This window comes from Trachypithecus francoisi, unplaced genomic scaffold, assembly GCF_009764315.1.
Source record: "Trachypithecus francoisi isolate TF-2019V2 unplaced genomic scaffold, Tfra_2.0 Lachesis_group4, whole genome shotgun sequence".
Taxonomy (NCBI): domain Eukaryota; kingdom Metazoa; phylum Chordata; class Mammalia; order Primates; family Cercopithecidae; genus Trachypithecus; species Trachypithecus francoisi.
The window spans coordinates 109,209,122-109,236,815 of record NW_022681469.1 but is presented as its reverse complement, the minus strand read 5'-3'; the positions used below and the strand labels follow the sequence as shown (position 1 = coordinate 109,236,815).

At 62.5% G+C, this 27,694-nt stretch overlaps 1 protein-coding gene across 5 annotated transcripts; it reads right to left on the bottom strand.

The window, feature by feature from the left end:
• Positions 1 to 492: 492 nt before the first annotated feature.
• Positions 493 to 26,377, bottom strand: MICALL2 (MICAL like 2). Of its 5 annotated transcripts, XM_033194527.1 has the most exons (19): positions 26,017 to 26,108; positions 24,693 to 24,811; positions 16,490 to 16,538; positions 15,052 to 15,184; positions 14,836 to 14,977; positions 13,752 to 13,942; positions 12,506 to 12,621; positions 10,910 to 11,692; positions 8,545 to 8,837; positions 6,991 to 7,084; positions 6,334 to 6,494; positions 5,479 to 5,631; positions 4,928 to 4,992; positions 4,736 to 4,859; positions 4,529 to 4,619; positions 4,091 to 4,164; positions 3,162 to 3,276; positions 1,403 to 1,444; positions 493 to 1,019 (listed from the first exon to the last, which is right to left on the bottom strand). In XM_033194527.1, the coding sequence occupies exons 5-19, from the start codon at positions 14,918 to 14,920 to the stop codon at positions 563 to 565; spliced, it is 2,844 nt and encodes a 947-aa protein (XP_033050418.1). In that variant the 5' UTR covers positions 14,921 to 14,977; positions 15,052 to 15,184; positions 16,490 to 16,538; positions 24,693 to 24,811; positions 26,017 to 26,108; the 3' UTR covers positions 493 to 562. The 5 variants fall into 5 exon arrangements, with proteins under 5 accessions (XP_033050418.1, XP_033050417.1, XP_033050419.1 ...); XM_033194526.1 differs by lacking the exon at positions 15,052 to 15,184; XM_033194528.1 differs by lacking the exon at positions 24,693 to 24,811 and having other exon boundaries at positions 26,017 to 26,045.
• Positions 26,378 to 27,694: the final 1,317 nt, after the last annotated feature.

The following is a 27,694-nucleotide window of genomic DNA, read 5'->3' as shown; positions in this document are numbered from 1 at the left end:
GACCTGAGACCCTCAAAGGCACAGACAGTGAAGGCCACGGAACGCCAGAGGCCTGCCCAGCACAAGCTCCCCAGGGCCCACGTGCACACGGCAGGGGTTCCAGGCTCTGAACCTGCTCTGGCCCTGCTGGGACCCGTGGGAGTCCCGACCCCACCAGCCACCAGGTGGAGAGCACTGGTGCTTTGCCACGGCTGAGGGTTCCCCGGGACTGCCGCAGAGGCTCCCACAGCAGCAGAAATAGCGCAGCGACAAGCAGCTGAAGCCCGCCCCTCCCCGACAGATGGGGAGACTGAGGCTTGCAGGGAAGCTGCACTCCTGACTCGACACTCCTCCCATGACATCCACTCAGTGGCAGTCAGAAAGGATGGGGCGCACCACGTCCTGCCCCGGCCACCAGGAAGTCTCCCTGACCAGGGGCCACCACTCACAATCCCCCATCCCAGGCCCCAGTCCTGGGAGACTGAGGTCACACCTCTCAGGCCACGGATACATGGCAACCCCAGCACCCAAGGGTTCCCAGGCTCCAGTCTGCATGGACGCCTCCTCTGAGGCTCCCACCAGCTCATCTGTGCCAGGAAGCTGTGAGAGGGTCCACCTTCGAGGGCCAGGCCTTGAGACAGTCAACTCCTGCCCGAGGCCACAGAGCACGTCCGTGCTGCAGGCAGAACTGGGAGGCAGCTGAGACCCCGGGCAGGTGCGGGGCCGCCCAGGGGCACCGAGGCAAACACAAGGACGCGCAGGAGGCCGGGGCCGTGTGGTCGGTTTCTTTATTGAGGCCACAGACGGTAGTGCAGGTCCCTGCTGTCCACATGCCCCTTGTAGGGACAGGAGGCCCTTCCTGAGTCCAAGTCCGAATGCTGGGTCCGGGCCAAGCCCACAGCCCTGAGTCCAAGTCCGAATGCCGGATCCGGGCGGAGCCCACGGCCCCACTTGCCGCTACTGGGAGGCGGTGCTTTTGCTTTTGCTTTTTGGTGACCAGATCTTGGACAAGCGGAACTTGGACTTCTTTCTCTGGAGGCCTAGGGGACAGGTGGACAGTGAGGCCATGCTCATCGCCACATGGCCGCAGCCCACACAAGTCCCCCTGCCAAAAACATCCTTCCCTTCCACTGGCCACAGTCCGCCCTGGGCCTCCGAGCCTGCAGGAAGCCCTGTGCCCTCCCACGTGAGAACCCGCCCCGACTGGGCACCCCGAGGGCTGGTCCCCACCATGACCACACGGTCACCAGCTGCGCCTGGCTCTCTTAGTGGCGGGCGGGAGCTCTCACCCTCAGGGTGAACCTGTCTGTCCTGTCACCAAGGCTGAGGGGGGCCCCAACACCTGCCCCCGACCCCCAGCTGGAGGCCTGGCCCACCCAGCCAGCCAGCCCAGCCCCCAACATCCCCGGCCCAGTCACCCAGCTTCTCAATCATGTCCCACAGCATCTGATCCTCCTCTTGTTCCCTGAAACGGGACCAGGGTGGCCGTGAGTGACAACGGCAATAGCAATGTGCCCTGGAGGGGCCACCGGACAGTCTCCAGCCAGCCTCACCCCAGTGAGTCTCCAGCAGCCGTACCCCAGCCCCGAGCCCCACCTGGACCCATGCCACCTGCCCCTTCCTGCTGACAGGCCTCACCTCGAGACCTTGCTCCCAACAGTGCCAGGTCCCTGTCCTCTCCAGGGCCAGCCCCTCAACAGTAACCTGGACAGAAGGCCCGGGCCGACCACACCAGGGACCTGGACAGGAGGCCTGGGCCGACCACACCAGGGACCTGGACAGGAGGACCTGGGTCAACCACACAGGTGATCTGGTACAGGAGGGCCCTGGGACAACCACACCAGTGACCTGGACAGGAGGCCTCGGCCGACCACACAGGTGACCTGGTACAGGAGGCCTCGGCCGACCACATCAGTGACCTGGACAGGAGGCCCGGGCCAACCACACAGGTGACCTGGTATAGGAGGGCCCTGGGCCGACCACACAGGTGACCTGGTACAGGAGGCCTCGGCCGACCACACCGGTGACCTGGTACAGGAGGCCTCGGCCGACCCATGCCAAGGCCCCTTCACGCTCCCAGAGAGTCTCACAGAGGTGGACTTCAGCTGCCAACCCTGCGTGCCATGTGCTGGACCCCTCATGAGATGAGATAGGAAAGCTGTCAGGGATGGTCACACAGTCCGTGCAGGAGCCAGGAGACGCACGTGGCCTTGGAAGTTCAAGTTAAAAACTAAGACTTTGGCTGGGCGCGGTGGCGCACGCCTGTAATCCCAGCACTTTGGGAGGCTGAGGCAGGCGGATCACGTGGTCAGGAGATCGAGACCATCCTGGCTAACACGGTGAAACCCCGTGTCTACTAAAAATACAAAAAAATTAGCTGGGCGTGGTGGCGGGCGCCTGTAGTCCCAGCTACTCAGGAGGCTGAGGCAGGAGAATGGCTTGAACCCGGGAGGCAGAGCTTGCAGTTAGCTGAGATTGCGCCCTGTACTCCAGCCTGGGCGAAAGAGCGAGACTCCTCTCAAAAAAAAAAAAAAAAAAAAACCTAAGACTTTATGGCCAGTTACAGTGGCTCACGCCTGTAATTCCAGCACTTTGGGAGGCCAAGGCAGGCAGATCACCTGAGGTCAGGAGTTCGAGACCAGCCTGGCCAACACGGTGAAACCATACAAAAAATTAGCCGGGCATGGTGGTGCGAGCCTGTAACCCCAGCTACTCGGGAGGCGGAGGCAGGAGAATCGCTTGAACTCAGCAGACGGAGGTTGCGCTGAGCCGAGATCACACCACTACACTCCAGCCTGGGCAACAGGAGCGAAACTCTGTCTCAAAAAACAAAAAAACAAAAAAAATTAGCCGAGCATGGTGGTGTGGGCCTGTAATCCCAGCTACTTGAGAAGCCGAGGCAAGAGAATCATTTAAACCTGGAATGTGGAGGTTGCAGTGAGTCAAGATTGCACCACTACACTCCAGCCTGGGGGACAGAGCAAGAGTCCATGTCAAAAAAAAAAGACTTTGAAAAGTTCCCGATGGTCACATGTGGCCCCTGGCTGCTGTACCAGTCAGCACAGATGATAACCGCCTGGACAGAAAGTTCTACAGGGCCGGCTGACCCTGAGGGCTGGGAGCATGGACCAGGTGACCAGTCATGGCCTGGCTGGGAGGGGACCCTGGCGCCTGACCCTCACCGGAGCCGGTCCTCGTCCAGTGAGTCCACGATGTCACTGCGGTCATTCACGGTGCTCACGTACCGCTCCAACAGCTCCTGCTCCCGCTGCCGCTCCTGCGGGGACTTCAGAGCCTCTGTGGGGACGGCTCTGTCAGCAGGAGCACCCCCGCCCCGCCGCCGCTGCCATGACCCCACAGGACACAATGTCCCTGCCACCCAAGTGCCAGGCTCCTCTTTTGGAGGAGGAAGGTGTGGTCTTGGGGACACCCGGAGCAGAATGAATGAGTGAATGAATGAGTGAATGAATGAATGAGTGAATAATGAATGAGTGTATGAGTGAATGAGTGAGTGTATGAGTGAATGAGTGAGTGAATGAGTGAACGAATGAGTGAGTGAATGAATGAGTGAACGAGTGAATGAGTGAATGAATGAGTGAATGAGTGAATGAAGAAAGGAACCGCCATGTCAGAGCCCGAGTGCTGGGACCCTTCCCCGTCATCTCGCAGAAACACCACCCGCTACAGATATGGACACTGAGGCCCAGGGCATTGTTGTCCCTGCCACACAGCAAGGAAAGGACAGAGGTGGATGGCCACGGCCTGCGCCCTCAGCCAGGGCACCGGGCATCACAAGACAAATGCCCATGGCTCACCCTGACTGTTGCTACACTAAATATCTTAAGTGAATTGATGCGTTTAATCCTCACAACAGCTGTGTGAGGTGGGTACTGCAAGCATTCTCACTTTGCAAGGGCTGAAACCCAAGCACAGCAAGGTTAAGTGCCTTGGCTGAGGACACACAGCCAGGAGGTGGGAGAGCTGAAACTCGAACGCAGGCCCGCCTGGCTCCAGGGAAGGTCTCACCACAGCCCCCAGGCACTCTGGGCTCCGCGGCAGCCCTGGCTGGGGTGGGACCCCTTGGCTTTTGGCTGCTGCACGGGGAACGCACCGGGCTTGGCCATGAGCCGGCGCAGTTCGCCCTCGATGTCCAGCTGCTGCTCCTCCAGACGCTGGTCCTTGGACCTGCCACACAGACATGCGTCTGAGGCCTGACTCTGCCGCCCTGTCCCCCGCCTGGCCCGCCCAGCCCGCAATGAGGGCCTGGACCTGCCGCACAGACATGCATCTGAGGCCTGACTCTGCTGCTCCTGTCCCCCACCTGGCCCACCCAGCCTGCACAAGGGCCTAGACCTGCCACACAGACACGCGTCTGAGGCCTGACTCACCACCCGTCCCCCGCCTGGCCCACCCAGACACAACAAGGGCCTGGACCTGCTGCAGAGACACACATCTGAGGCCTGACTCTGTGCTCCTGTCCCCGGCCTGGCCTGCCCAGCCTGCAATGAGGTCCTGGCCTTCGAGGAGGCGCACGCGGCTGGGCTCTCACTTGTACATCAGCTCTGACTCCTGTCTCAGCAGAAGCTGCTTCTCGTGAATAAGCCAGAACCAGTCCACCATGAGGCCGTCCTCAGCATCATCTGGGGAGAGGAGCCAGCTGGGGCAGGGGGGCCCAGCAGGGTTCACGGCCCCTAGCCCCAGGACTGAGGGTGTCTGTGGGAGTCGGGCTGGCCCAGGGCCAGGCCGAGGTGCTCACCTCCCTCGGCCGCCCGCAGCCGCTTCTCCAGCTCCACGCCGCGGAGCTCCAGGGCATCCAGCCGCCTCTCGATGTCCTGCAGCTGCCTCTGTATCTCCTCCGGGGAGAGGTAGTCGGGGTGCAGCTGGGGATGGAGGGGCGGTGAGGATGCCGGAGGGCTGGGCCCCTGCCCGGCTCCCCACCGCTACTCACCCTGACCGGGGAGGTCACCGTCTCGCCAGGTGGAGCAGGGATATTGGCCGGGGACAAGGGTCTCCCTGGAGAAGGGGTAGGGTGAGCCTCTGGGGCCTCGGCCACCAGGCCCTACGTGACCAGGACACAGCTTGGAAGGGTCCTGACCTCAGCACAGCTGGCCTCAGCCCTGCCTCCCTAATGCCCCGCATGCCCACTGGGCTGCCCTGCCCCAGCCCCACTGACATCTGAGTGGCCTCCAGGCCCAGCCCCACCCTGCACCCTGCCCTCCTCCGGGTCAGCAACACCCAACCACTCCAGTCCCTCAAGCTGCTAGAAGCAGACATTCCATGATCATCAGGAGTCTGTGACAAGGTGCTCTGAGACAGCTGGGGTCTCTATTCACGAGGGAGGGCCTGGGACACAGGGCTGGGTCCTTCCTCCAGCCTATCCCTCCACTCTAGGCCCTGTGAAATCCTATGCATCCTCCAAAGCCCCAGCAGGCATTACCTCCTCAGAGGAAGGCTCCCTTCACCTACACTCCAAACAGCAGTAGCGTCTCTGGGGCTGACCTGGTTTGCCCTGAAGGTGAGGTTTCTCCTCCTCCTTCCAGCTCTGCACTCGGGCTTCCTGTTCAGGGGGCTCCGGCCGAAGCCAGTTGTCAGAAACGTCAAGGCTGGCAGGGATGGCCAGTCTCCTGCGGCGGGGTGGGGAGGGGGACCTGGCTGCCCCCAGGTGGGAGACAGAGCCACGTGTCAGAGCAGGGCCACTGGGAGCCTGGAGTCTGTCCCGGCACAGCCAACAGCTAGCTGGGTAGCCCAGTCATCCCTGTGCCCTGGGCCTCCCGACTGGCACAGGGTTGGCATCACAAGGCCTACACCCACGTCCTGCCCAACCCAGCCATGTCTCCCCAGGGGGCTAACCCAGGGGGATGCTGGCTGCTCAAGGGCACACAGGAAGTGGCACGAGAGCTGGATATGGATCTAGGGCAGCTGTGAGTGCTGGGAATACACATAGAGATGTGTGCACACATGTGCATGAACACATGAACACGGGCACACACACAAACACACATGCAACACACACATGAACACAGGCACACACACGAACACACATGCATCACACACATGAACAGCCGTGCACATGCATCACATATGCACACATGTATCACACACATTAACACAGGTGCACGACAGGTGCACGCACGGACACATGCATCACACACATGAACACAGACACATGCATCACACGAACACAGTTGCACACAAATGCACACAAGCCTGCCCAGGACCACCAGCGCCTCTGGCTGACCACAGCCCCTCCCCACACACCCCAGGAGGTGGCACTACAGGTCCAGTCCCAGGGCCCCACCCAAGGGGGATGGCCAGCTAGGCACCTGGGGGCTCCTGGGTCCCGTCCAGCAGTACCTGGGAGGCTGGGTCCTGGGCTGGCTGGGCGCGGCATTCTCTCAGGTCTCACGGGGGTCAGGGTGATGTGGACACTCCCCGAAAAGCTGCCTGAGACCTTCCCGGGGGCCTCCCCCGCCCTCAGCTCTGCCAGGGCCCGTGGTTCCTTGGGCTTCAGAGTCCTGGGCAGAAGGCACGAGGTTGGAACCCGAACTACCAGCCCCAGGCCTGGGCCACCTGGAGGGGTGTAGAGCAGCTCGAGGGAGCAGGTGGTCTTCCGAGCAAATATCACCTCCCAGCCCACCGACTACACCTGCTGGGACCCTCCCACAGACACAGGTGTGTGCACCACGACCTGCTGTGGTGCGAACTAGACTCCAGGCGTGAGCTCTGGGGCCCCCCGGGAGCCACACAGGGAGAGACTCCACCCCAGCTGTAGGCATGGTGCGTGAACCCACACGGGGGCTGCCGTGCCCAGGTGAGACACACAGCAACACTGTCCCCAAACCAGGGAGAGCGGCCCCCATGTCCCTCAGGCGGGGTGACTTGGCCTCTGCTACTCACAGGGAGATGCGTCCATCCCTGGATGGGCATGTCAATCGGTCGATTACATGCTCACTGCATTTATTAAGCACCTATGGTGTACCAGGCCCTGGGCCAGCCCCGCCCATCCCTAACCTCTCAGCTGGGCTTCTCCTGTCCACGGGCTTCAGATTCGCTCTCCATCCTGCCGGCCCATCCTCCTGGCCTTCCTGGGGGCTGGTGCTCCTGTCTGGGTGGGAGGCAAGGGGTCTGGGTATAAGAAGGGAGTGCTGGGGGTGTCTGCAAGGAGGGCTGTGCCTCCCCCTGCCATCTTCCCACAGCCACTCCACCCTCAGACACCCCACAGCCAGCTGGCCTGTGGGCATCAGGAGCACCACGCAGGGAGTCAGGGGAAGGGGCTCCCAGCTGGGTCTCCCGTGCTGTGTCCCTGGGGGAGTCTCTCCCTGCCTCTGGGCCTCAACTTCCCCTTCTGCCAAATGGGTGGGGACATGGCAGGGTGAGCCCCATGGACTCTGATCCTCTGTCCGCCTGTACAAGGGGAACTCCTGAGCCACGGCTGCCCGTCTGCAGGCTTTCTTGGCTCCTGGGTCCTGTTCAGCAGGGCTCAGGGCATGGCTTTAACAATGAGAACTCAGTGGAAGGGAAGGATCTGGAAAAACCCTTTGCAGACCAGTGTGTTCTCAGCCCAGCTCGATAAAGCCACGGGAACCTCTAGCTTTTTTCTAGGCACTCCCAGATGGCAGGGACGGCCAGTTTCCTATGGTAAAGTGGGGAGGGGGACCTCGGCTGCCCCAGGTGGGGAGACAGAGCCATGCATCAAAGCAGGGCTGCCGGGAGCCTGGGGTCTGTCCCGGCACAGCTGACAGCTCGCTGGGTAGCCTGGCCATCCCCATGCCCTGGGCCTCCCGGCTGGCACAGGGTTGGCCTCACAAGCCCTACACCCACATCCTGCCCAACCTGGCCATGTCCACGCAGGGGGCTAACCCCTGGTGGGTTACCCCCAGTTGCCTAGAAAAAACCTAGCTCCCTGTTCCCGAAAACATGTGAGCCCATAAAATAGGACTGTGTGGTCCAGGGAGTCCCCAGGAAGAGCTCCCAGCCCAGGAGGCACAGGGTGCTATCACCGGGACACCAGTGGGGAAGGGATGGGGCATAGGGCGCTGTCACCTGGACACAACCTGGGGGGCGGAAGGGGCAGAGGGTGCTGTCACTGGGACACCACTAGGAGGTATGGGGCACAGGGCGCCATCTCCAGTACGTGGCGACACAGTGCCACAGCAACAATGCAACGTTGTCAAAGCAACAGGCAGGAAACGCAAAACACCACGGGAGAACAGAGGCCCGACCACAGCAAAGCCAGGCCACTGTGAGCCGCCAGGTGTCACTGCCAGACTGAGCTGAGCGGGATGCTGCAGGGATCTGCAGGACGTGCAAATGGGGTGGGGTGGGCTGGGCAACAGCGCTGGCAGACAGCATAGCCCTGAGAACGTTTGCAGCCACCGCACAGAGAGAGCACCAGGACCCCAGGAGGCTGTGAGCAGGTGTCACGGAGGACAGAGACGGAGACGGAGATGGAGAGGAAGGCGGGCGGGGCTGACGGTGAAACTGCACGCGCTGCAGAGTGCGGCCAGGGGAGAGTCCCAGAGCTGCAGGCCCCCGTGGCCTCCTGCGTCCCAGCCCCTTACTCACCCTGCGTTAAGGTGGTGCTTTTACCCTTTGCCGTCGGGGCCTCTGGCTTCGGCCTGGAGCCAGCACCCACCCTGCCGACCCCCGAGGGTTCGGCCAAGCTCCTCCTGCCTGCCGGGGGCAACACGGATGCCTGAGAGGTGCTGCTCGTGCTCAGCGGGGCTGGCGGGTCCGTCCTTGAAGGGAGGCCAAGGGCCTGGGGAGACGTGGGCTGTAACACCTTGGCTAAGGGACTTGCTTGTGGTGTTTCAGTTTTGGGCTGAGAACTGGGAACAGGGGCAGTGGCTGGGGAGGGCCTGTAAGTAAAAGCGCAGGTATCAGGCACAGCTGGATCCAGGCACCCTCCCACCATTACCCGAGGCTGCCCCTCCGCCTCCCCAGCAGCTTGCTCCCAATACCCACCCTCCGGACGGAGTCCCACCATCACCCCAGGCCACCCTGCACCTCCCACCATCAACCCAGGCCACCCTGCACCTCCCACCATCACCCCAGGCCACCCTCCACCTCCCACCATCACCCCAGGCCACCCTCCACCTCCCACCATCACCCCAGGCCACCCTCCACCTCCCACCATCACCCCAGGCCACCCTCCACCTCCCACCATCACCCAGGCCACCCTCCACCTCCTACCATCACCCAGGCCACCCCTCTGCCTCCCTGCAGCTCCCTCCCAATGCCCAGCCTCTGGCCGCAGGATGGACCACTCTGGCAAGGGACGGGCCACAGACACCTGTTTCTGGCATGAGCATATGCTGTGGCTGATTCTACTGTCCTGTGAAATCCAGTGTTGGCTGAGATTAAAACATCCACCCCCGAAACACACCACACACCCAGAGCACTTGAGGCTTTGTCACAGCCTGGGCCGGCCTGGGCTGCCAGGTTCAGTCCTATGCGACACAGTCTCTCCAGCCCGGCCAGACACACAGACACAGGGCCAGACACGAGGCCTCCCTGCCTTCCTGCTTTCCCTTGGGCACACACCGGGAATGAGGATGCCAGAGCTGAGGTGGGGGCACCAGGTGCCTCCCCAACCCCAAGCCAGTGCCTCCATGTCCCCACCCCCCTTGACAACCAGGTTTCCTCCCCCCTTTCCCCCGACACCAGGCTCAGGGGCGACCAGACCGGCTTCCCCAAAGGAGCTGGGCTCCTCCCCAGCCACACGTACCCCCGCCCCACCACCTAGGAAGCACTCCCTGGAGCCCCCCCCCCCCCACTCATCCTCAGTCCCTAGGATGCCCTGGACACCCGCCAGTGCCAGGAGGAGCAGAGCGAACTCGCTCTTCTCCTGCTTATGACCACCCTGGAGGCTCTGGGCACCCCCTGCTGCCCAGTGCGGGGGGGCAGGAGGCAGTTCTGAGCAGGGGACGCCTGCACCGCCCAATAAGGGGCAGCAAACAGCGTTGCCAGCCAGACCACGACAAGCATCCTCACTCGCTAAGTGACTGTACTTGGTTGAATGGTGACCCCTAAAATTCACGTCCCCTGGGAAGCTCAGAGGGTGACCTTATCTGTAAACCATCTTGGCAGCTGTGATCATGTTAAGATGCACCCACGCTGGGTTAGGGTGGACCCTAGTCCAAAGACCAGTGTCCTTAGGAGAGACAGAAGAGGAGCAGACAGACAGAGAGAAGGCCACATGGAGACGGAGGCAGAGACTGGAGGGAAGCGGCCACAAGCCAAGAATGCTCAGAGTCGCTGGGAGCTGGAAGAGACAAGGACAGGTCCACCCCTAGTGCCCTGGAGGGGGCGCGGCCCTTCCCACGCCTCGAGGTCGGACTTCTGGCCTGCGCAGCTGTGAGGGAGTGGATTTCTGCTGCGTAAGCCGCCCAGGGAGGGTGTCTTTGGAAACAGATGTAGTGCCCCCCTCTACCCGTCCACGTCATCTGCCCAGGGTCCAGGCACGGGCAGGCGCGGGGCCCAGGCATGGAAGGTCAGGGCCCGGCTGGACTCAGTCAGACAAGGTGACGCTCAGCCCAGCCAGTGTGGGTCCTGCTCGCAACCTGTCCCCGCATCTGTGAAATGGGTGTAGGGCCCTTGGGTTCCAAGGGAGTGCGGCACTGTGAGCCCTGGAGCGGCAGCGCCACCTCACCCGTGACGCCCTCGAGCACAGGTAGACACCAGATTTTCCATTAGGACCCGGCTCCCACCACCCTGACCACAGGCACTGCCGCCCTGGCTCCTCCTCCCCATTCCCCAGAGGAGGAAACAGGCGGGGGTAGTGCAGTCCCCAGGGCCACACAGCCAGGGAGCGGCCGCGCCCCCAAGCCCTCTGGCCTCCCAGGGCCCCTCTGGCTGGTGCATAGAGGCCGCACCCCCCACGCCACTCACCTGGTGCAGAGGCCACACCCCCGGTCCCCACACCACTCACCTGCCAGGCGTCGGAGCGCCAGCCTCTTCCAGCGCTGAGAGGGCCTGCCTGAGGAAGTTCCGTGCCTGCTCCTTGCTGCTGTCTCTGGACGGAGCAAGTGATGATGTGGGACCCCTGCCAGCAGGGCTGGTGCCGGGGGGCACCGCTGATGTTTGGAAAAACTTATTCCGGGCCTGCTGCGTCCTGGAGGCAGATGGGGTCCAGGCCGGGGGGTCCACTGTGGCTGCAGACGTGGAGCTTGAACAGAGCGTGGCTTGAGGAGCTGCCACTCGGGGGGCTCCTCCGCCCTGGGGTGTGGCCGGGCGAGGGTCTGGGGCACTCGGGGGCACAGGGGGATGGGAGGCAGCCGCTGCTGTGCGCTGGGCAGCTGACGACCAGCCCATCGGGGAACTGTTGGTCACACGAGGGCGGACCTTCCCCTCCAGGGGAGTGGGGGCCGGGTGGCTCTCAGAGGGCCTGGATGGGCTCCTCACATGGACGGACGCGGCGCTGGTGGCTGGAGGGTTGGGTGCGGTCGGAACGGAAGCCCTGGCGGGCGAGTTGCCCGCAGCAGGCTCCCAGGCCAACGGTCTGGCCTTGGGCTTGTTCGCCTCCTGGGCCTTCTGAGGGGAACAGGGGGTCCTGGAATCCACAGCCATGGCCCCTGGCCGTTGGGGGACAAGACCGGGCAACTTGGGGCTTGCAGAGGTAGTCGCAGGGAGGTGACTGGTGCAGACGAAGGCGCCCGGCTCTCCGGTGGCCCTGTAGGCCCCCGAGTGCAGCGTGCAGGAGCACTGCTTGCACCTGGGGGAGGAAAGGCACAGGAGCCCCAGCTCAGCACCGCCTGCCCCGCCATGCATTCACCACGTGCTCCCAGAGCAGGCATGGCAGACTCCTGCGTCCACTTGCGAGGTCGTCGATTCATTCAACAAATGCCTCTTCTGAGGGTCCCTAACCACTTGAGTCACAGACCCCACCAAAAACCTTGTTTGGGGTGCAGACCCCAGAGAGTGCTCACGCATGTCAGCAGACACGCACCCACAGGCCACCCCAGGCCCCGCTTCGGGGCCGACCCACCCCGGCCCCACAGACTGGGGGATGGAACTGGGGGGACTGACCCACCCCAGCCTTGCAGAGCTGGGTACAGAAGGAGGGGGAACAGCTCGTCCTTAAGAGCCCCCATCCGGTGGCAGGGAGGGGCTGGGGATGGCCACTGAGTAAAACACCCCAGTGGGCAGGGCTGAGGCACAGGAGGGAGACCAAGGCAGTGTGTGTGGAAGGACACTCGGGAGGGCATTTCGACAGGGGCACTGGAGGATACTGGGGCTTAGTGAGGGGCCTCAGGCCGTGGGTGTCTGGGAACAGCAGAGCATCTTGGGCTCTCAGCAACAGAGCCCGGGGTGGGGAAGGGGGTGAGGAGGGAGAGCAGTAAGGAGAGAAGAGTGAAGAGGAATGGGGGGGAGGAAGGTGAGGAGGAAGAAGAGAAGGAGGAGGGAAAAGGGGGAGGAGGGGGAGGGGGAGGAGGGGGATGCAGCTGGGTGGGAGGCAGTGGGAGCTGTGGCAGGGTTCTGGGAGGGGAGATGCACACTCAGGCACGCGGGCAGACAGCGGCCCCACCTGAAGCAGCTCCGGTGGTAGAGTCTCCCATCGGCCAGGTGCCGCTGTACCAGGTGCACGTGCTTACCGCAGACCCCGCAGATGCTGCTGACCGAGCTGCCCGCCGACACCTGGCCCTGGGGAAGACGCCAGCACCTCTCAGAGCGGCCGTCCACCCAGCCCTCCCTCCTGGCAGCAGCCCACAGGCGGCCAGAAGAGCCCATCTTTTTTTTTTTTTTGAGACAGAGTCTCACTCTGTCGCCCAGGCTGGAGTGCAGTGGCCGGATCTCAGCTCACTGCAAGCTCTGCCTCCCGGGTTCCTGCCATTCTCCTGCCTCAGCCTCCTGAGTAGCTGGGACTACAGGCACCCGCTGCCACACCTGGCTAATTTTTTGTATTTTTTAGTAGAGACGGGGTTTCACCGAGTTAGCCAGGATGGTCTCGATCTCCTGACCTCGTGATCCGCCTGTCTCAGCCTCCCAAAGTGCTGGGATTACAGGTGTGAGCCACCGCACCGGGCCTGGAAGAGCCCATCTTATAGATGGAGAACTGGCCGGGAGAGGAGCCGCCAGCAGGGCTGCGGTCGGGGTCACACCCAGGCGGGCAGCAGCCCCAGTCCAGGGACTCTAGCCCAGCCCTGGGGAGGGAGCTGGGGCCTGATGCTAGTGGTCCTTCAGTGGGGGTGGGGGCCAAAAGACAGATTCCAGTCCTCCTGCCCCACCGAGGGGCATGGATCCCATCCAATTCCCATCATCCTGGGAGCCTGGAGTGGCAGTCCAGGGGTAGCAGGGGGTGCCAACCACCAGCTATTCGCCTACCACCTTCTACCCCAACTCTACTTCTGAGAAGTGGGGGTGTCTGGGTTCACTGCAGAGCTGGTCTTGGGTACAGGGCATAGCCCAGCAACCCTTCTCTCCCCAGGAGGGAGGCGTCCTGGGCCTATCTAGGTTCAAGCTCTGTCCCACCTTTGTGTCCTCCCTGGGACTCAGTTTACCCATCTGTACAAAGTGGGATCATAACCCCTGGCTTGACAGAGCCCTGGAGAGCCGGTCCTGGTGGCTCTTGCTGAGTCCTGGACTGGGGGAGCCACACCCCACCCCCGGGTCCCGTGGCTTAGGGGTTACACCCCCTTCCGGGTCCCATGGCTTAGAGGCCACACCTCCTCAGGGTCCCGTGGCTTAGGGGCTGCATGTAGTCCCACAAGCCCCCTCTGCACCCGCAGGTGGAAAACCCAGGGAACCAGGGGGAGGGCGGGCTGGGAGCTTACAGTCTTGGGGGGTGGGCCCTCTGCACCCCCATTCCTCCTCTGGACCACAGGGTTTGTCTGGGCTGGAGATAGTGGAGGCTTCCGGGCGGGGGTGGGCGAGGGCAGCGTGGCTGGCTGGACTGGAGCCTTCTTCTCAGACGGCTCCGCCTCAGAGTCCTCCGAGGCCCTCTTCACACCTGCCATGCCCCCAACTGGCAGGAAACAAGCAGGGGTTGGGAGGGTCCCAGGCCTGGTTCTGAAAGGGTCTAGATCCCTCCAGAGGTCCCAGCGCCCAGCACAGGCCTTGGTGCCCGGGGGAGACCTCGGGGCCCAGGGCTGGGGAGAGGTAGCCCTGAGGGCACATTTTTCTGGCACAGCCCCGAGTAGGTCCTCACTCCTTCCCTCCCCACTCAGAGCCCCAGCTGGGGTCAGAGAAAAGGGACTTTTCTGTTTCTCCAGCAGGCAAGGCAGGCCCTGTGCCCAGAATGGTTCCGGGGATTTCTAAACCCTAGAAGAGGAATGTGGGGGTGGGGGGTGGGGAGCTGAGCTCTGCATACACAAAGGCGGGGCCTGTCCCTCCCCTGCCCAGTTCTCTCTGGGGGCCCCACCCTGCCAGGCCAGCCTGGCTTCCATAGGGTCCAAACTCAGGACAGATGAAGGCAGGCCCAGGAGCTGCCCCTGGTCAGCCAAGCCACCCCAGTGTGCACAGCTCAGGGGTCCAGATGGGCAAACAGGCCCAGCGAGGGGCAGGGCGGCAGGAGCTGCTGGTACACCTGCACCTCGGGGAAGCAACGGGGGCAGCTCAGCCTGCTCTGGGCAGGTGCCTGCATGCGTCAGGGCCTGGGGATCACCTGCAACAGGAAGAGGGCCCCCGTCCCTTTTGGTGAACACACAGCCTGGGGCTTTGCATGGGGCCGGGGTTGGGATGGGGGGTCACCCAGCAAGGCCTCTCGCTGCTTCACAGCCAGTGCACAGCCCCGGTGCCCATGCCAGGAGCCATTCTTGGGGGGCTGGGCATGGACCCCAAAAGGTCCACAGGCCTGGGAGCCGGGCCAGGGGTGGAGGCCTGGTCCTATCTGGCTCGGCAGGCGCAGCAGGGACTTACTGGGGGAGCGGCCGTGGAAGTAGTTGTAATACTGGGACACGTAGGTCAGGATACTCAGCCGGTCAGGCACCTTCAGGGCCACCATGTCCTCGGCGTCCAGCAAGGCCGGGATGCCCAGGTGCTCCTCGGCCACGCGGAAGGCCTGCAGGAAGTGGGAGGGGGGTCAGCAGGGCAGCTGGGAGCCCCCACCTCCTCCTCCTCCAGGCCCCAGCTCACCTCGACTCAAAGACACAGTCTTGGAGCCCAAAGAGGCGTGGGTTCGAGGCTGGAGCCGGGCTCCACCCGTGTGGCCTCCCAGCCTCAGTTTACCCATCGGTACGGTGGGGGTCACGGCGCCATCTGCACAGGACTGAGGTCGCCAGGCCTGTGGGCGCTCCAGGCCCTGCCCGGGTGAAACCTCGGGGGATCCTGCCCCTCACCAGGAGAATCCCGAGCCCCACCCCACCCAGACATCCGGTCTTGGTTGGAACAGCTCCCCCCAGGAGCAGGGCTGACACCCACAGACTGCCGAGCCCTCCCCAGGGCCAGAAGGACACAAAAGTGGCCGTGCCCAGGGCTCCCAGGTAACAGGTGGGGGCTGCTGGAGGTTGAGACAGGGACATGACCCCCTGCGCTGTCCGGCCCAGCAGCCGCTGGCCAGGACCATTCCTGCGAGCATGGGAAGTGTGGCCGGCACACCTGAGGAACCGGACTTGTTTATTTATTTATTTTCATTTATTTTTGTTTTTGGAGACAGAGTCTCACTCTGTCGTCTAGGCTGGAGCAGAACCTCACCTCACTGCAACCTCCACCTTTCGGGTTCAAGCGATTCTCCTGCCTCAGCCTCCTGAATAGCTGTGATTACAGGCACTCACCACCATGCCCAGCTAACTTTTGTAATTTTAGTAGAGATGAGTTTCACCGTGAATGTGTCATTTTAGTTCATTTTAATTAAGTTAAAGCTTAAATTCAAACTGTCCTTGTGCTGAGCAGGGCAGTGCTAGCCGGGCAGGTCTGACCGTGTCTTCAGTGCTGACCACTGTCCCTGCTGAAGGCCAGCTCCGGGGGCAGGGACGTGGCCGGGGCCTGCCTGGCACAACACAGAACATGCCTGCAGGGTGGATGGTGAGTCTGCTGGTGCCTCTGCCCATGAGGGACCATGGAGCTTATTCTGCAGCAGGGAAACTGAGGCTGCACACAGGGAAGGGCCTGGAAGCTGGGGAGGGCAGGGCAGGACTGGAATCCTGGCAGGGCCGGGAGGCGGGTCCCATGCGGAGGGAGTGGCAACTGGCCCACTAGAACCCATCCACAGCCCCCCACAGCTATCCCCAGACCCCTGCTCTGCCTGGGCAGACTGGGCTGAGCCCTCTGCAGTGAAGTAGGGTCCCCAGCCACCTCCTGCCACCTTGCTCCCCAACTGAGGAAAAGTGGGGACCAGTATGCCCTGGACGCCAAGATAAGAGGCTATTTCTAGAATGCTAGGGTCATCCAGCCCAGGACGCGCTGCAGGGCTGGTTAGAGAGCCCCCGCTTCCCAGGCAGGACTCCTCAGGCAGACGCAGGGCCTGGGGGGGTCCCTCGGTCCCTCGGACGTGGGTGGGGCTGGGCGGGCCGGCTAAGCCCGCTGTGAGGCCAGGGCACGGAAGGAGGAAGGGGCCGGCGCGGGGGCCACTCACCAGTTTATTGTTTTCATAAATGTTTTCCTTCTTGAGAGCATTGAAGTTTCTGGAAGATAAAAACACGGTGTCCAAAGCACCTCAGAGTCCACGAAGGGAGGGGCTGGAGGGCCTCAGCGGCCATCTTGCCCAAATAGGAAAACTGAGGCCAGGAGCAGGGCTGTGAAGGAATGAGGTGGCACAGGAACACAGGTGGGCAGAGGCCAGGGCTCCCAGCCCTGCTCTGGCCACAGTGATGCTGCTGGGACCTGGTATGGCATCAGACGGCCCCAGCTTCACCTCCTGGGCCCTGGAGACGCCGCCCCTCACCAGGGCTCCTGCACAGTCAGAGGTGGCAGGAAGCAGGCCCGGGAGGCGAGGTCACCAACCCAGGGTAGTCCAGCACATCCCATCACAATGCTCGGTGACCAGGTGGGTCGCAGAGGCCCGATGTCCCCGGAGGACCACAGGGAACGGAAGAGAGAAGCTCCCGGGGCAGGGGACGGCGCCACATGCAGAGGGTCGGCCACGCTGCCCCCGAGGGCAGGACAGGCCCTGGATCCGCCTCGCCCCACCCGTCATCACTTCTGTTGTCGGAAGGCTCACTGCTGTTCACCCTTCGGTGCCCTTCTCAGCGCTTCACAAATACCAACCTAAGGCTCACACCCAACGTGTGGAGCAGACACCGGTTATGACTGCATCTCACAGAGACAGCGGCTCGGGGACCTGCCCCAGGTCACACAGCGGGGAGACAGCTGCCAAGGCCACGGAGGTTACATGGTTCTCTCTTTGGGTAGTGAAATGGCTTTCCTAGGTGCTCAGCAAGGGCCCAGCCTCACCCCCAACTCACACACTAGACCACAGGGATGCAAGGGTCCCAGAAGTTCCCAAGGTGAGGGCCCCGGCCAGCCCGGACAGCAAGGCTCTCCTCGGGATGCCAAAAGGACAGCCCCATGTGGCCTCCAGCTGGTCCTGGGACTCCTGGTGGGCACCTTGGGAGGGTGCCCTGGGCAGAAAACATACCAAGATCCCACACAGGTGGCCCCGGCCCAGCCCCAGACCCTCCGACAAAAACCGCCAGGCTCCCAGCATGGGCTGCGGCTTCAGGAAGGGAGGGCTGGTTAAACCGTGATCTGGAAGCCGGGTGCAGCGGCTCACGCCTGCAGTCCCAGCTACGCAGGAGGCCAACGCAGAAGGATTGCTTGAGCCCAGGAATTCGAGATCAGCCTGGATAACACAGTGAGACCCCATCTTGGAAAAACAAAAATACAGCGATCGTGACCTGTCTGTCCACATTGCTGCCTGTGGGGTCCTGGACAGCAGCTGCTGCCACGTCAGCGTGAACTGGACTGTTCTAGAACCTTCCCAGCCCCACAGAGGGAGCTGGGGCTGCAAGCTGTGTCCTGCCTCACCCCGGCCTGCATGTCTGACCCCAGTAAGCCTCAGTCTCCCTGTCTGAGAGGACAACCGCAGCTCCTGGTGGTGAATCTGATGGCTGTGGCTGCAGCAAACAGGAAGGCTAGGCAGGTCTCAAACGGAGAAGTGGGGACTGAGACCCCTGTGGCCACGCGGCCTGGGCAGACTAGTTCTGAGCCTAGCCTGCACAGCCCTTGACCGGCCCTGATCCCCATAAGAACGCTCCAAGAACTGGACAGTGAGCCCACTTTACCCATTTCACAGATGGGGAAACTGAGGTCAGGCAGCTGCCATGCGGTGGGGTGGGGGGAGTGGGATGGGGGCTGCAGGTTGCCCACCTCCCTCCTTAGAAAACCCCTGCCCCGTCCGCCTCCAGCCCTGCCGTCCATCAATCCTCTGCTGCGCTCCCTGGGAACCCTCCACCGTTTCCAGCTTGGACCACCTTCCAGGTAACAGGTTTCAGACGGCAGGACCACCCGTCTGCACAGGCAGAGCTTCTGCACACAGGACAAGAGGAGGCGTGGACTCCTCCCCGGCTGGACGGATGACGAGGAGCCCCCTCCCTGGGCTCAGTGGCAGGGAAAGGGGTTTCCCTCTCCTCGGGCCTGGGCCGATGCCTCTGTCTGCCTGGGTTTGTCCCCAGATAGGGTGTGACTCAAGGGCACGTGCGTGGCTGTTTATGCTCAGGGACTCTGCAGCCATGCTGGGCCTCAGCCTCAGCCCCCAGAGCTTAGGAGCTGGCTCTCCCTTCCTCTCTTCCCGTCCCCAGCCCTTTGAAAGCTCAAGCTCTTCTGTAGACCTTCCCCAGCATCACCGACCAAAGCGGCCGTGTCCCCGGAAAGAATGCCCCGATGACCAGAAGGGCCGTGTCATCGGCGGCCAGGAGGGCAGTGTCGCAAGTTCTGTTTTTTCTCTAAACAAGCAGGAGGAGGAGGAGGCCGTCTGCCTCCCGCATTTGCTTCTGTCCACCCCAGGGGCCCGCAGCAGCTCTGTCCAGTGGGTTTCCCTGTAGGGCCTTCTCTCCCCCAGACCCACAGTCAAGCTCTCAGAGCTCCAGGCAGATCAGGGCACCCCAGGCCCTCTGGACACATCACAGCCAGTGCCCACACGGTGCACAGGTCTGGGCTGCTAGTTCAAGTACCATGGCCTCAGGACAAGGTTCAAGCTGCATCCCAGTCGTTTGAGGCCTCTTCAACTGGGCTGCACCACCCTGGCCAGTCCCACAGCCACCACCTGTCCTGCCCCAAGCTCTTTCCCCAGGGCCAGCCCTCCAGCCTCCAGACCATGGCTCCACGCTCCTGGCACAGAACAGCTTTTCCCGCACTCTGCCCGATGCACCGGCCAGGCCCTCCCCAGAAGCACCTTGCCTCCCTGAGCTCACACCCCCGGGACCCCCGAGCAGCTGAGCTCAGAGGCGCGATGCTGGCAGAAATCGCCAGCCAGAACCGCCTGGCAAGCCCACCGAGATATCGCCAGGTGCAGACCCCACTCGTGTCTCCAGGAGCCCGCCCAAGAAAATGATGCACTGGAGCCCCAACCTCCAACTCCCGCCACGTGACCTCATTTGGAGACAGGGTCTTTCTGGAGGTGAGAGAATTCATTTTGTTTCCTTTGGAGATCAGAGAATTCAAACAGCGTTCTTAGCGGGGAGCCCTGGCCCTGTGACTGGTGTCCTCATAAAAGGGAAAGGTGGATGCAGACACACACTGACAGGGAAGAGGAGGTGAAGGCACAGGGCGAAGACAGCCACCCCACAGCCAAGGAGAGAGGCCGGGCACATCCTCCCTCCCGCCCCCAGGAGGGCCCAGCCCTGCCCACACCTCCATCTGGGACTTTGGCCTGCAGAACTGCGGGAGGACACTTTCTGTTGTTGAAGCTGCCCGTTTGGGGGACCTCGTGAGGACAGTTCGAGCAGGTGGACACCCCTGGCTTTGCCGGACAAAAATGCATCGCTTCCCCCCAACTCCGCAGGTGACCAGCTGCCCATGGTGAGACGGACGAAACTGGGACACAGCCCCAGTCACCGCTGCAAACCTGCGGGTTGATGGCCCGAGACATGGCACCCTCCGGGGTTTAATCTCTTATTTGAAGCCTCAGAATTAAAATCAGGTATGCCATGGTCCGGCTCCAAGACACACACCTTGGGGCCAGGCACACAGTCAGTGCCCTATAAATGCTTGTGATGCATTTGTTCTGTGCTTGGTGAGATTTCTGTGGCAGTAACTTATTCTTTCAACACTGGCTGAATGAATGAATTTGCCGAGTCTGTGTGTCGGTCACAAGATTCACCCTGGGCAACTCTCTGCCGTGCGTGCCCCTGCCCAGCCACGCCTGCCCCCACCACCCCTCTAACTGACCCACGGCCATCAACTTCAGCCCGTGCAGTCCAGCCGGCCTCTGCCCCGGCGCCTCTGGGGACTCTTGGGAATGTATTACCCCCTCCAAATTCCTGGGTGGCCGACACCATACTGTTTATTTCCTGGAACAAGATTCGGCCATGGAGTGGGGAGGGTGGGTCGGGGGGTACAGGACTTGGAAGGGAAGGAGCCCCAGCCGAGGCACATCCAGCACCGAGAAGGGAGCAGAGGGAGTGGGGAGAGGCAGGCGGACGGACAGAGAGAGCTGGAGACAGAGACGCAGACCCCAGAGAGATGGTGGAGGGAGGCCCAAGAGAGACAGACCAGACGGCACAGTCAGGACGGGAGAGAGGGGACTTGGGGAAGGAGAAAACCTCAGAGACAGTGAGGACATGGCCCGGCAGCACTCAGGAGAGGAGGGAGTGAGCAGGGGACGGTGACGACTGAGGCGGGGGAGGCCGCAGACCCACCACTTTGCACACCGGGCCTCTGGAAAGAAAGTGTGGGGCCCTGGGCGGTCCCCCTGCAGTAAGTGGACAGGCAGCCCCCTCCCGCGCCTGTCCTGGAGGGTTCCGGCCAGAGGCGGCCGCAGAGGTCTGGCTACAGGCCCTGGGGCAGGAACAGAAGGCCTCTGTCCACAAGCAGCTTCCTGCTGACCCAGCCCTGCGTGGGAGGGGAAGTCAGCCCACCCTCAGCTCTGGCCCAGGAAGCGAGGGCACTGCCTGGGAGCTTCTGAGTGGGGGCCTCTGCTTGAGTCTCTCCCCTAGCCCCCAACAATAGTGTTGTCTCGGGGAGCCCCACCACCCTTGGGAATCACTGCTGGAGGGCTCCATGCACCGCACAGTGGCCGCCCCAGCCACCCCTACTTCCTGGCCCAGCCCTGAGCTGGCCTCCAGAGCTGCAGGGACCAGGAGAAAGTTCAAGGGACCCTGCCCTGGAACTGAGGGTGCAGCAGAGACCCAACTTCACAACACCCTCCCCAGACCTGACCACAAATCCAACAAATGCCCGCAGCCACAACCCCCAAGAAATGTTCTCCTACCCGCTGGACGGCTTCCTATGCCATGCACAACGCCTGCCCTCTCTCCAGCCCCGCTCCCTCCCAGACCAGACACACCGTACCCCCTGCCCCATCTGCTCGAGGGCTGTGCCTAGAGATCTGCTTGGGCCCAGGAGTGAAAGCAGCCAGCCCATGGCAGAGCTGCTCCAGCCCCGAAAGGCTGACTGGCTGAGGGAGGCGAGGCGGGAGGTGGGGCTGTTTGTTCTGGGTGGTTTCTGAGCTCACCTGGCTGCCCGGCTGCCCTGTGGCACCAGTATGGAAACAGTACCTGGGGGCAGGTGCCCTGAGGCCTGGCTGCAGAGAATCCACAGCCGCAGGTGAGACGGGGCAGGTGGGCACAGGCAGGCTGACCAGGCAGGGGACCTGTCCACCCTGCCACCTCCTGGTGGGTGTGGCTGGGCGATCCTGTTTCCTGGCTGTAAAGCGGAGATTCAGACCCCGCTCTGTGCCTGTGGGGCTCCCCAGTGTGGTCACACATGGCTCAAGGATCCAGGACGTGGTACACAGGAACACCCGGATCCCCGCCCCCTCCATCCGGGATCGGTGAGGCAGAGGCAGAATCAGGAGCCCGGGTGCCCCACCTGGCTGGCCTGGCGCCCGAGCTGGTTCCTTCACAGCTGCTGTCCCCTGAGGGCCAAGCGGAAGCACACTCTGTGTGCAGCAGGAAGGACTAAGGCCAGACAAAGGGAAGGCCTTCCTGGTAGCAGAGCTAGAGACACAGAGACAGGACGTCCACCCTTCTGCTATCAAAAGGGTCTTCACTGGAAGAGGAGGGGCATGAGGTGGCAAGAGCGGGGCCTCACACAGAGTCTGACTTTAGCGCTGCCTTGAGAGGATAGCTGGTCTGTGCCTGTCCTTCACATGTGTTTCCTCCCTTCCTGAAGACTACTGGGGACAGGAGGGACAGCCGAGGGCTGCAATGAGGAGACCCCCACCCCAGCCACCACCTCACCCAGAGGCACAGCAGGGAGCAGAGGCTGAGGGCACGGGATGGGGGTGATGAAGGTACAGCAGGCATGTCCAAAGAGCCAGGGACCAGGCGTGGGGGCTCACGCCTGTAATCCCAACACTTTGGGAGACTGAGGCAGGAGGATCACTTGAGACCAGGAGTTCAAGACCAGCCTGGGCAATACAGCCAGACCCTATCTCAATAAAAAAAGAAAGAAACAATATGCTGAGTGAAAGCAGCCAGACAATGGCCGGGCGCGGTGGCTCAAGCCTGTAATCCCAGCACTTTGGGAGGCCGAGACGGGCGGATCATGAGGTCAGGAGATCGAGACCATCCTGGCTAACACGGTGAAACCCCGTCTCTACTAAAAATACAAAAACTAGCCGGGCGAGGTGGCGGGCGCCTGTAGTCCCAGCTACTTGGGAGGCTGAGGCAGAAGAATGGTGTAAACCCGGGAGGCGGAGCTTGCAGTGAGCTGAGATCTGGCCACTGCACTCTAGCCCAGGCGACAGAGCGAGATTTTGCCTCAAAAAAAAAAAAAAAAAAGAAAGTAGCCAGACTTAGGCCTGACACAGTGGCTCACGCCCATAATCCCAGCACTTTGGGAGGCTGAGGCGGGCAGATGGATCACTTGAGGTCAGGAATTCGACACCAGCCTGGCCAACATGGCAAAACCCTGTTTCTACAAAAAATACGAAAATCAGCCGGGTGTGGTGGTGCACCCCTGTACCCCGGCTACTTGGGAGGCTGAGGCAGGAGGATCGCTTGAACCTGGGAGGCGGAGGTTGCAGTGAGCTGAGATCACACTACTGCACTCCAGCCTGGTGACAGAGTGAGACTCCATCTCAAATAAACAAATAGATAAAATTAAATTAAATTAAAAATAAGAAAATTAGCCAGGCATGGTCCCAGCTACTCGGAGGCTGAGGTGGGAGGATGGCTTAAGTCCAGGTGTTCAAGGATGCAGTGAGCTAGGATGGTGCCACCGCACTCCAGCCTGGGCGACAGAGTGAGACTCCAACTCTGGAATAAAAGCAAAGGGCCCAGGCACCTGTACAAGTGTGTGTCCCCACACCCTGGTGCACACCCAACCCCTATGACACTCCTGGTTTTCCATCAGCCAGGGTCTGCAGAGGCCCCCACACCCCAACACCCATGGAAGCCTGTACTAGCTTCTTCCCGCTGCTATAACGAATTTTCACAAACTCCAGGGCTTAAAACACCAGGAATTGCCGGGCGCGGTGGCTCACGCCTGTAATCCCAGCACTTTGGGAGGCCGAGGCGGGAGGATCATGAGGTCAGGAGATCGAGACCATCCTGGCTAACATGGTGAAACCCTGTCTCTACTAAAAATACAAAAAATTAGCCAGGCGTGGTGGCAGGTGCCTGTAGTCCCAGCTACTCCGGAGGCTGAGGCAAGAGAATGGCGTGAACCCAGGAGGCGGAGCTTGCAGTGAGGCAAGATTGCGCCACTGCACTCCAGCCTGGGTGAGAGCGAGACTCTGTCTCAAAAACAAAAAAACAAAAAAACACCGGGAATTTATTCTCTCACGGCTCTGGAGGCCGGATGTCAAGGTGTGGGCTGGGCCTTGCTGCCTAAGGGGGGCTCTCCGGGAGGGTCCTTCCTGTCTCTTCCAGCCCAGGACACCCTTGGCTTGTGGCTGCACCTCTCTGATCTCTGCCTCCAAGGGCACATGGCCTTCTCCTCTGTCCTGCACATGGGCACCTACTAAACTCCTATCATATCTACTGAGCCCCAACTGAAAGGCCCTTATCTGCAGAGCTCCAACCATGTGTTGGTATCTTCCGAGCCCAGCTCCAGGCACTGGGGATGCAGCAGCGAACAAAACAGAGACCCCAGCCTCTGCAGGTGACAGTCCAGTGGGGACAGACAGATAAGAACCAAGTCAGCCACAGCTTGGGCAACTCCACACCCGCTGGAGCTAGGGGCAGAGGGTCTCCTCTCTCTCCTGCCTCCTTCCTGTTCTGGCCTCTGCACTCTCCGGAGCCACCCTGACCTTTCATTCATTTACCTGTTCCCTGTCTGTCTCTGTGACCAGAACATTGCTCCCTGCATCTGGAGGCTGAGGGGAACAGGCACAGGACTCAGTGCTGGGTACACAGCAGGCGCTCAATAACTGTCAGTGCACTGAGGAGATATACAGCGCCCACTGTGCCAGTGCATGCACACACATGTATACCTGTGCTCACCCCTGGGCACGGCATTCAGACACACCTGAGCTGGCAGGGAGTGGAGAGAAGCTCCCCAGGACCAGAAGGCCCCAAATCTCCGGCGACACCAGTGATCCATGAAGCTGGTGGTCAGCAGCAACACCTCTCCCCGCCCTGAAGGCTTTACAGGCTGGCCCCAGCTTGGATGCCTGGGTTCAGCCACCAGCCAGCCTCACCCAGGACCCTGAACCCCCGGGGGTGGGGTCTCACCTGCCTTCCTCCCCATTCCAGGTCCTTCTCCCAGTCTCCGGGTCCCTGACCCTCTCCTTCTAAGCTCAGCGTCAGGCTCTCCATGTGGAAGCACGTACCCTGCGCCCAGCATCTTCTGCCTGCAAGGGCAACAGAGGCACGTTCCTGGCGAGGGAGAGCAGCTGCTGCCCAAATGTCACATGGAGGCCTCCGACAGCTCCACAAATGCATGTCACAACCTCAGGGCAGGGGTTGAGGCTGTTGCTCAAGACCCCAGCTTCCTGCAGAGTGGGACTGGCGGGACAGTGTCCAGGGCACAGATGAGGAGCACCAGATCTGCACAACAGGGTGGGGCTGTGTGACCTAAGCAAGGATCCCTTCTCTTAGCTTTGGTTCTCTGGTCTGCACAGCTGGGGCCTGACAGAGGCCAACATCCCCAGGTGCTGCCTGTGGCTCCTCCCAACCTCGAGACCTTCCCACCAAAAACACACCCAGGAGAATGCTTTGCCCAGAAGGTGCCTGAGCTGCAGGTGGCCTTTGAGGGTCCCTTTTCCTGAGCCTCTGTCCCCCTGCCCTGACACACAGATCTCTGTCCCAGCAAGCCTGGTCCCAGTCATTCGGCCAAAGAGCGTTTGCTGAGTGAACAACCAACAGAGTAGATCCAGGCTTGAGCCAAGATGCAGCAATGGGCAGGGCCAACTGCCCAGCTACACACGCCAAGACCCTCCTGGGGGCAGACAGCCTAGTCCTCATCCCCTGCCACCTCCTGCTGCTCCCAGAGATGGGGGCTGTTCTCCATCTCGGGCCCTATCACCTGGGGCCTCAGAAGCCCGGCCAGCAGCAGCACCTGGGGTCTGGAGGCTTCCTGCCCTGCACTGGCCGCTCCCCCACAGTGGCCCTGGCTGCATCCCCCCAGGGGCCTGAACAGGATGGGGGAGGGGCAGTGCCCACACGAGGGGTATCCCAGGGACCCCATCTGGTGGCCAGGCCCCAGGGCAATGAGGGCCTCAGAGGGCCCAGCGAAGCAGCTCTGCTCGCCTTTCCCAGGGACACAGAGGGGGACTGGACTGAAGCCAGGGCCCAGGAGCCGCCCTGAGTCACGGCTGACTCAGCTGGCGGGCGGGGGATGCCACGGCTCTGGCCCAGCTGCATTCGCTGTCCGGGCACACTGAGGCCACTGGGGACAGCCTCGGGGGGCTGCACGGTGGGCTGTGTCTGCAGCGCCCGGCTCCGCCCAGTCCCACGCCTCGGCTCCCCATCCCCAGCCGCCCGGGCCTCAGTTTCCCCGCCCGTGTCGGCGCGCAGCCGAACAGCAGAGGGGTCAAAGGGCGCCGGCGGGACTCACATGAGGTCAGGCCTGTGTCGGTGCAGGATGGCGCAGAAGGCCAGGCCGTCGCGGAACGACGTGGTCATGTTGCAGATATTCACGTCGCGGTAGCCCTCGCACTGCTGCCGGCACCACTGCTGCAGCGCCCTGATGGCCGCCATGTGAGCGGCTCGCCCGCCGCTCGGCGGAACCGCCTTCCGACACCTTCCCGCGGCTGTGCTGCGCCCGCCCGGCCGGTGAGACAGACGCTGGGACCGCTACCGCACCGCCAGACCCGCGGCGCCCAGCCCGAGCTGAGCCGGACTGAGGGCGACAAGCGCCCAGTCCCCAGAGAAGCCGAGCCCGGCCCCGCCACCGCCGGCCCCGCCTCCTGACAGGCCCCACCCCCAGTCGCCAAGTCCTACCTCGGGATAGGCCCCGTCCTTACACCTCCCGGCCCGGGCATTGGCTCCCGCCCAGGCAGGCCCCACCTCCCAGGAGGCCCCGCCCCCACCCGCCAGGTCCTGCCTCCCGACTGGCCCCGTCTCCACGCCTTGGCCCCGACACAGGCTCCCGCTCCAGGCAGGCCCCGACTCCTGACAGGCCTCGCCCCCAGCCTCCAGGTTTTGCCTCCTGATAGGCCCCGTCCCCACGCCGCCCGACCCCGGCACAGGCTCCCGCCTTGGGCAGGTCCCGCCTCCTGATAAGTCCCGCCTCCTGATAAGTCCCGCCCCCTGATAAGTCCCGCCCCCACGCCGCCGGGTCCCGCCCGACAGGCCCCGCCCCCCGCCGCCTGACCCCTACCCAAGCCCCGCCCCGCCGCTGCTGGCCCAGACCTCCAACCCGGGAAGGGGCGCGGGCTGCTTGGTGGTCCTGGCGTTCTGGACCCCTGCGGAGACCTGGGATTTTCTTTTCGCCGCCCCACCTCCCACCACCATGAAGAAGACGCAGCAAAGGCCGGTTGACAAATGTGGACACTGAGGCTCGAACAGCCCTGCCCTGTCTGGGGCCTCAGCCCTGGGCAGGCCGGCCTCCCGGGGAGCAGGAGGCGCCCTGTATTTCAGGGTTTCAAACGACGTCCGCATCTGGTTTCTCTTTCCAGGCCACTACATGCCAGCGGGGGTTCCAGGCAAGGCAGAGGTGAGGCCTGGGCATTGCCAGAGGAGAAACTGAGGTCAGGAAGGGGGCCATGGAGCCGGAGTGGCACAGCTGGCCTGTGCTTTCCTTTTGGGGGCCTGTGGGCAGGATCTATTCCTGGAGCAGGAGATTCCTCAGGCTGAGCTGCAGGGTAGTTCCCAATTTTCCACTCTGAGATGTGACACAATAAGGAAAGTCCCTCTGGTGGGGACTGAATTATCCCGGGCTGGCCCCTGGCCCGGTTCTCCGTGGGGAACCTTGTCTGTGGCCAGGACTGGACGAGGGCGGAATCACTGACACCATGTGAGAGGGGCCCTACCCTGCTGGCTGTAGGGCCAGGGCTTGTCCGGACACGGCCTGCAGGAAGGAAGGTGTTTTCCCGCAGTAGCCCCTGGCAAGGAGTCAGGGCAGCTTCTCCGTGCCCCTTGGGAGGAGCGGAAACTGAGGTCTTCCAACCCCATCCACGCCACTGGTGCTGTTCCAGCTCTTTCTGAGGCTGGGCCCTGGTGAGACACCGTAGTGTGCATGGCTGGCTGCCTGTCAGTGAGGTCTGTTTGTAGGTGGTGAGCTCCCCGTCGCC

Bases quoted from the DNA above. Each gene is read 5' to 3' on its own strand.
- MICALL2 (XM_033194525.1), bottom strand. From the start codon at position 26,159: ATGGCGGCCATCAGGGCGCTGCAGCAGTGGTGCCGGCAGCAGTGCGAG. The intron at 14,978-16,489 runs GTGAGTGGCCCC...CACTTCCTGCAG, and splicing joins TTTATGAAAACAATAAACTG to GCCTTCCGCGTGGCCGAGGA. The intron at 4,993-5,478 runs GTCAGCCCCAGA...CCCCTTCTCCAG, and splicing joins TCACCTTCAGGGCAAACCAG to GGAGACCCTTGTCCCCGGCC.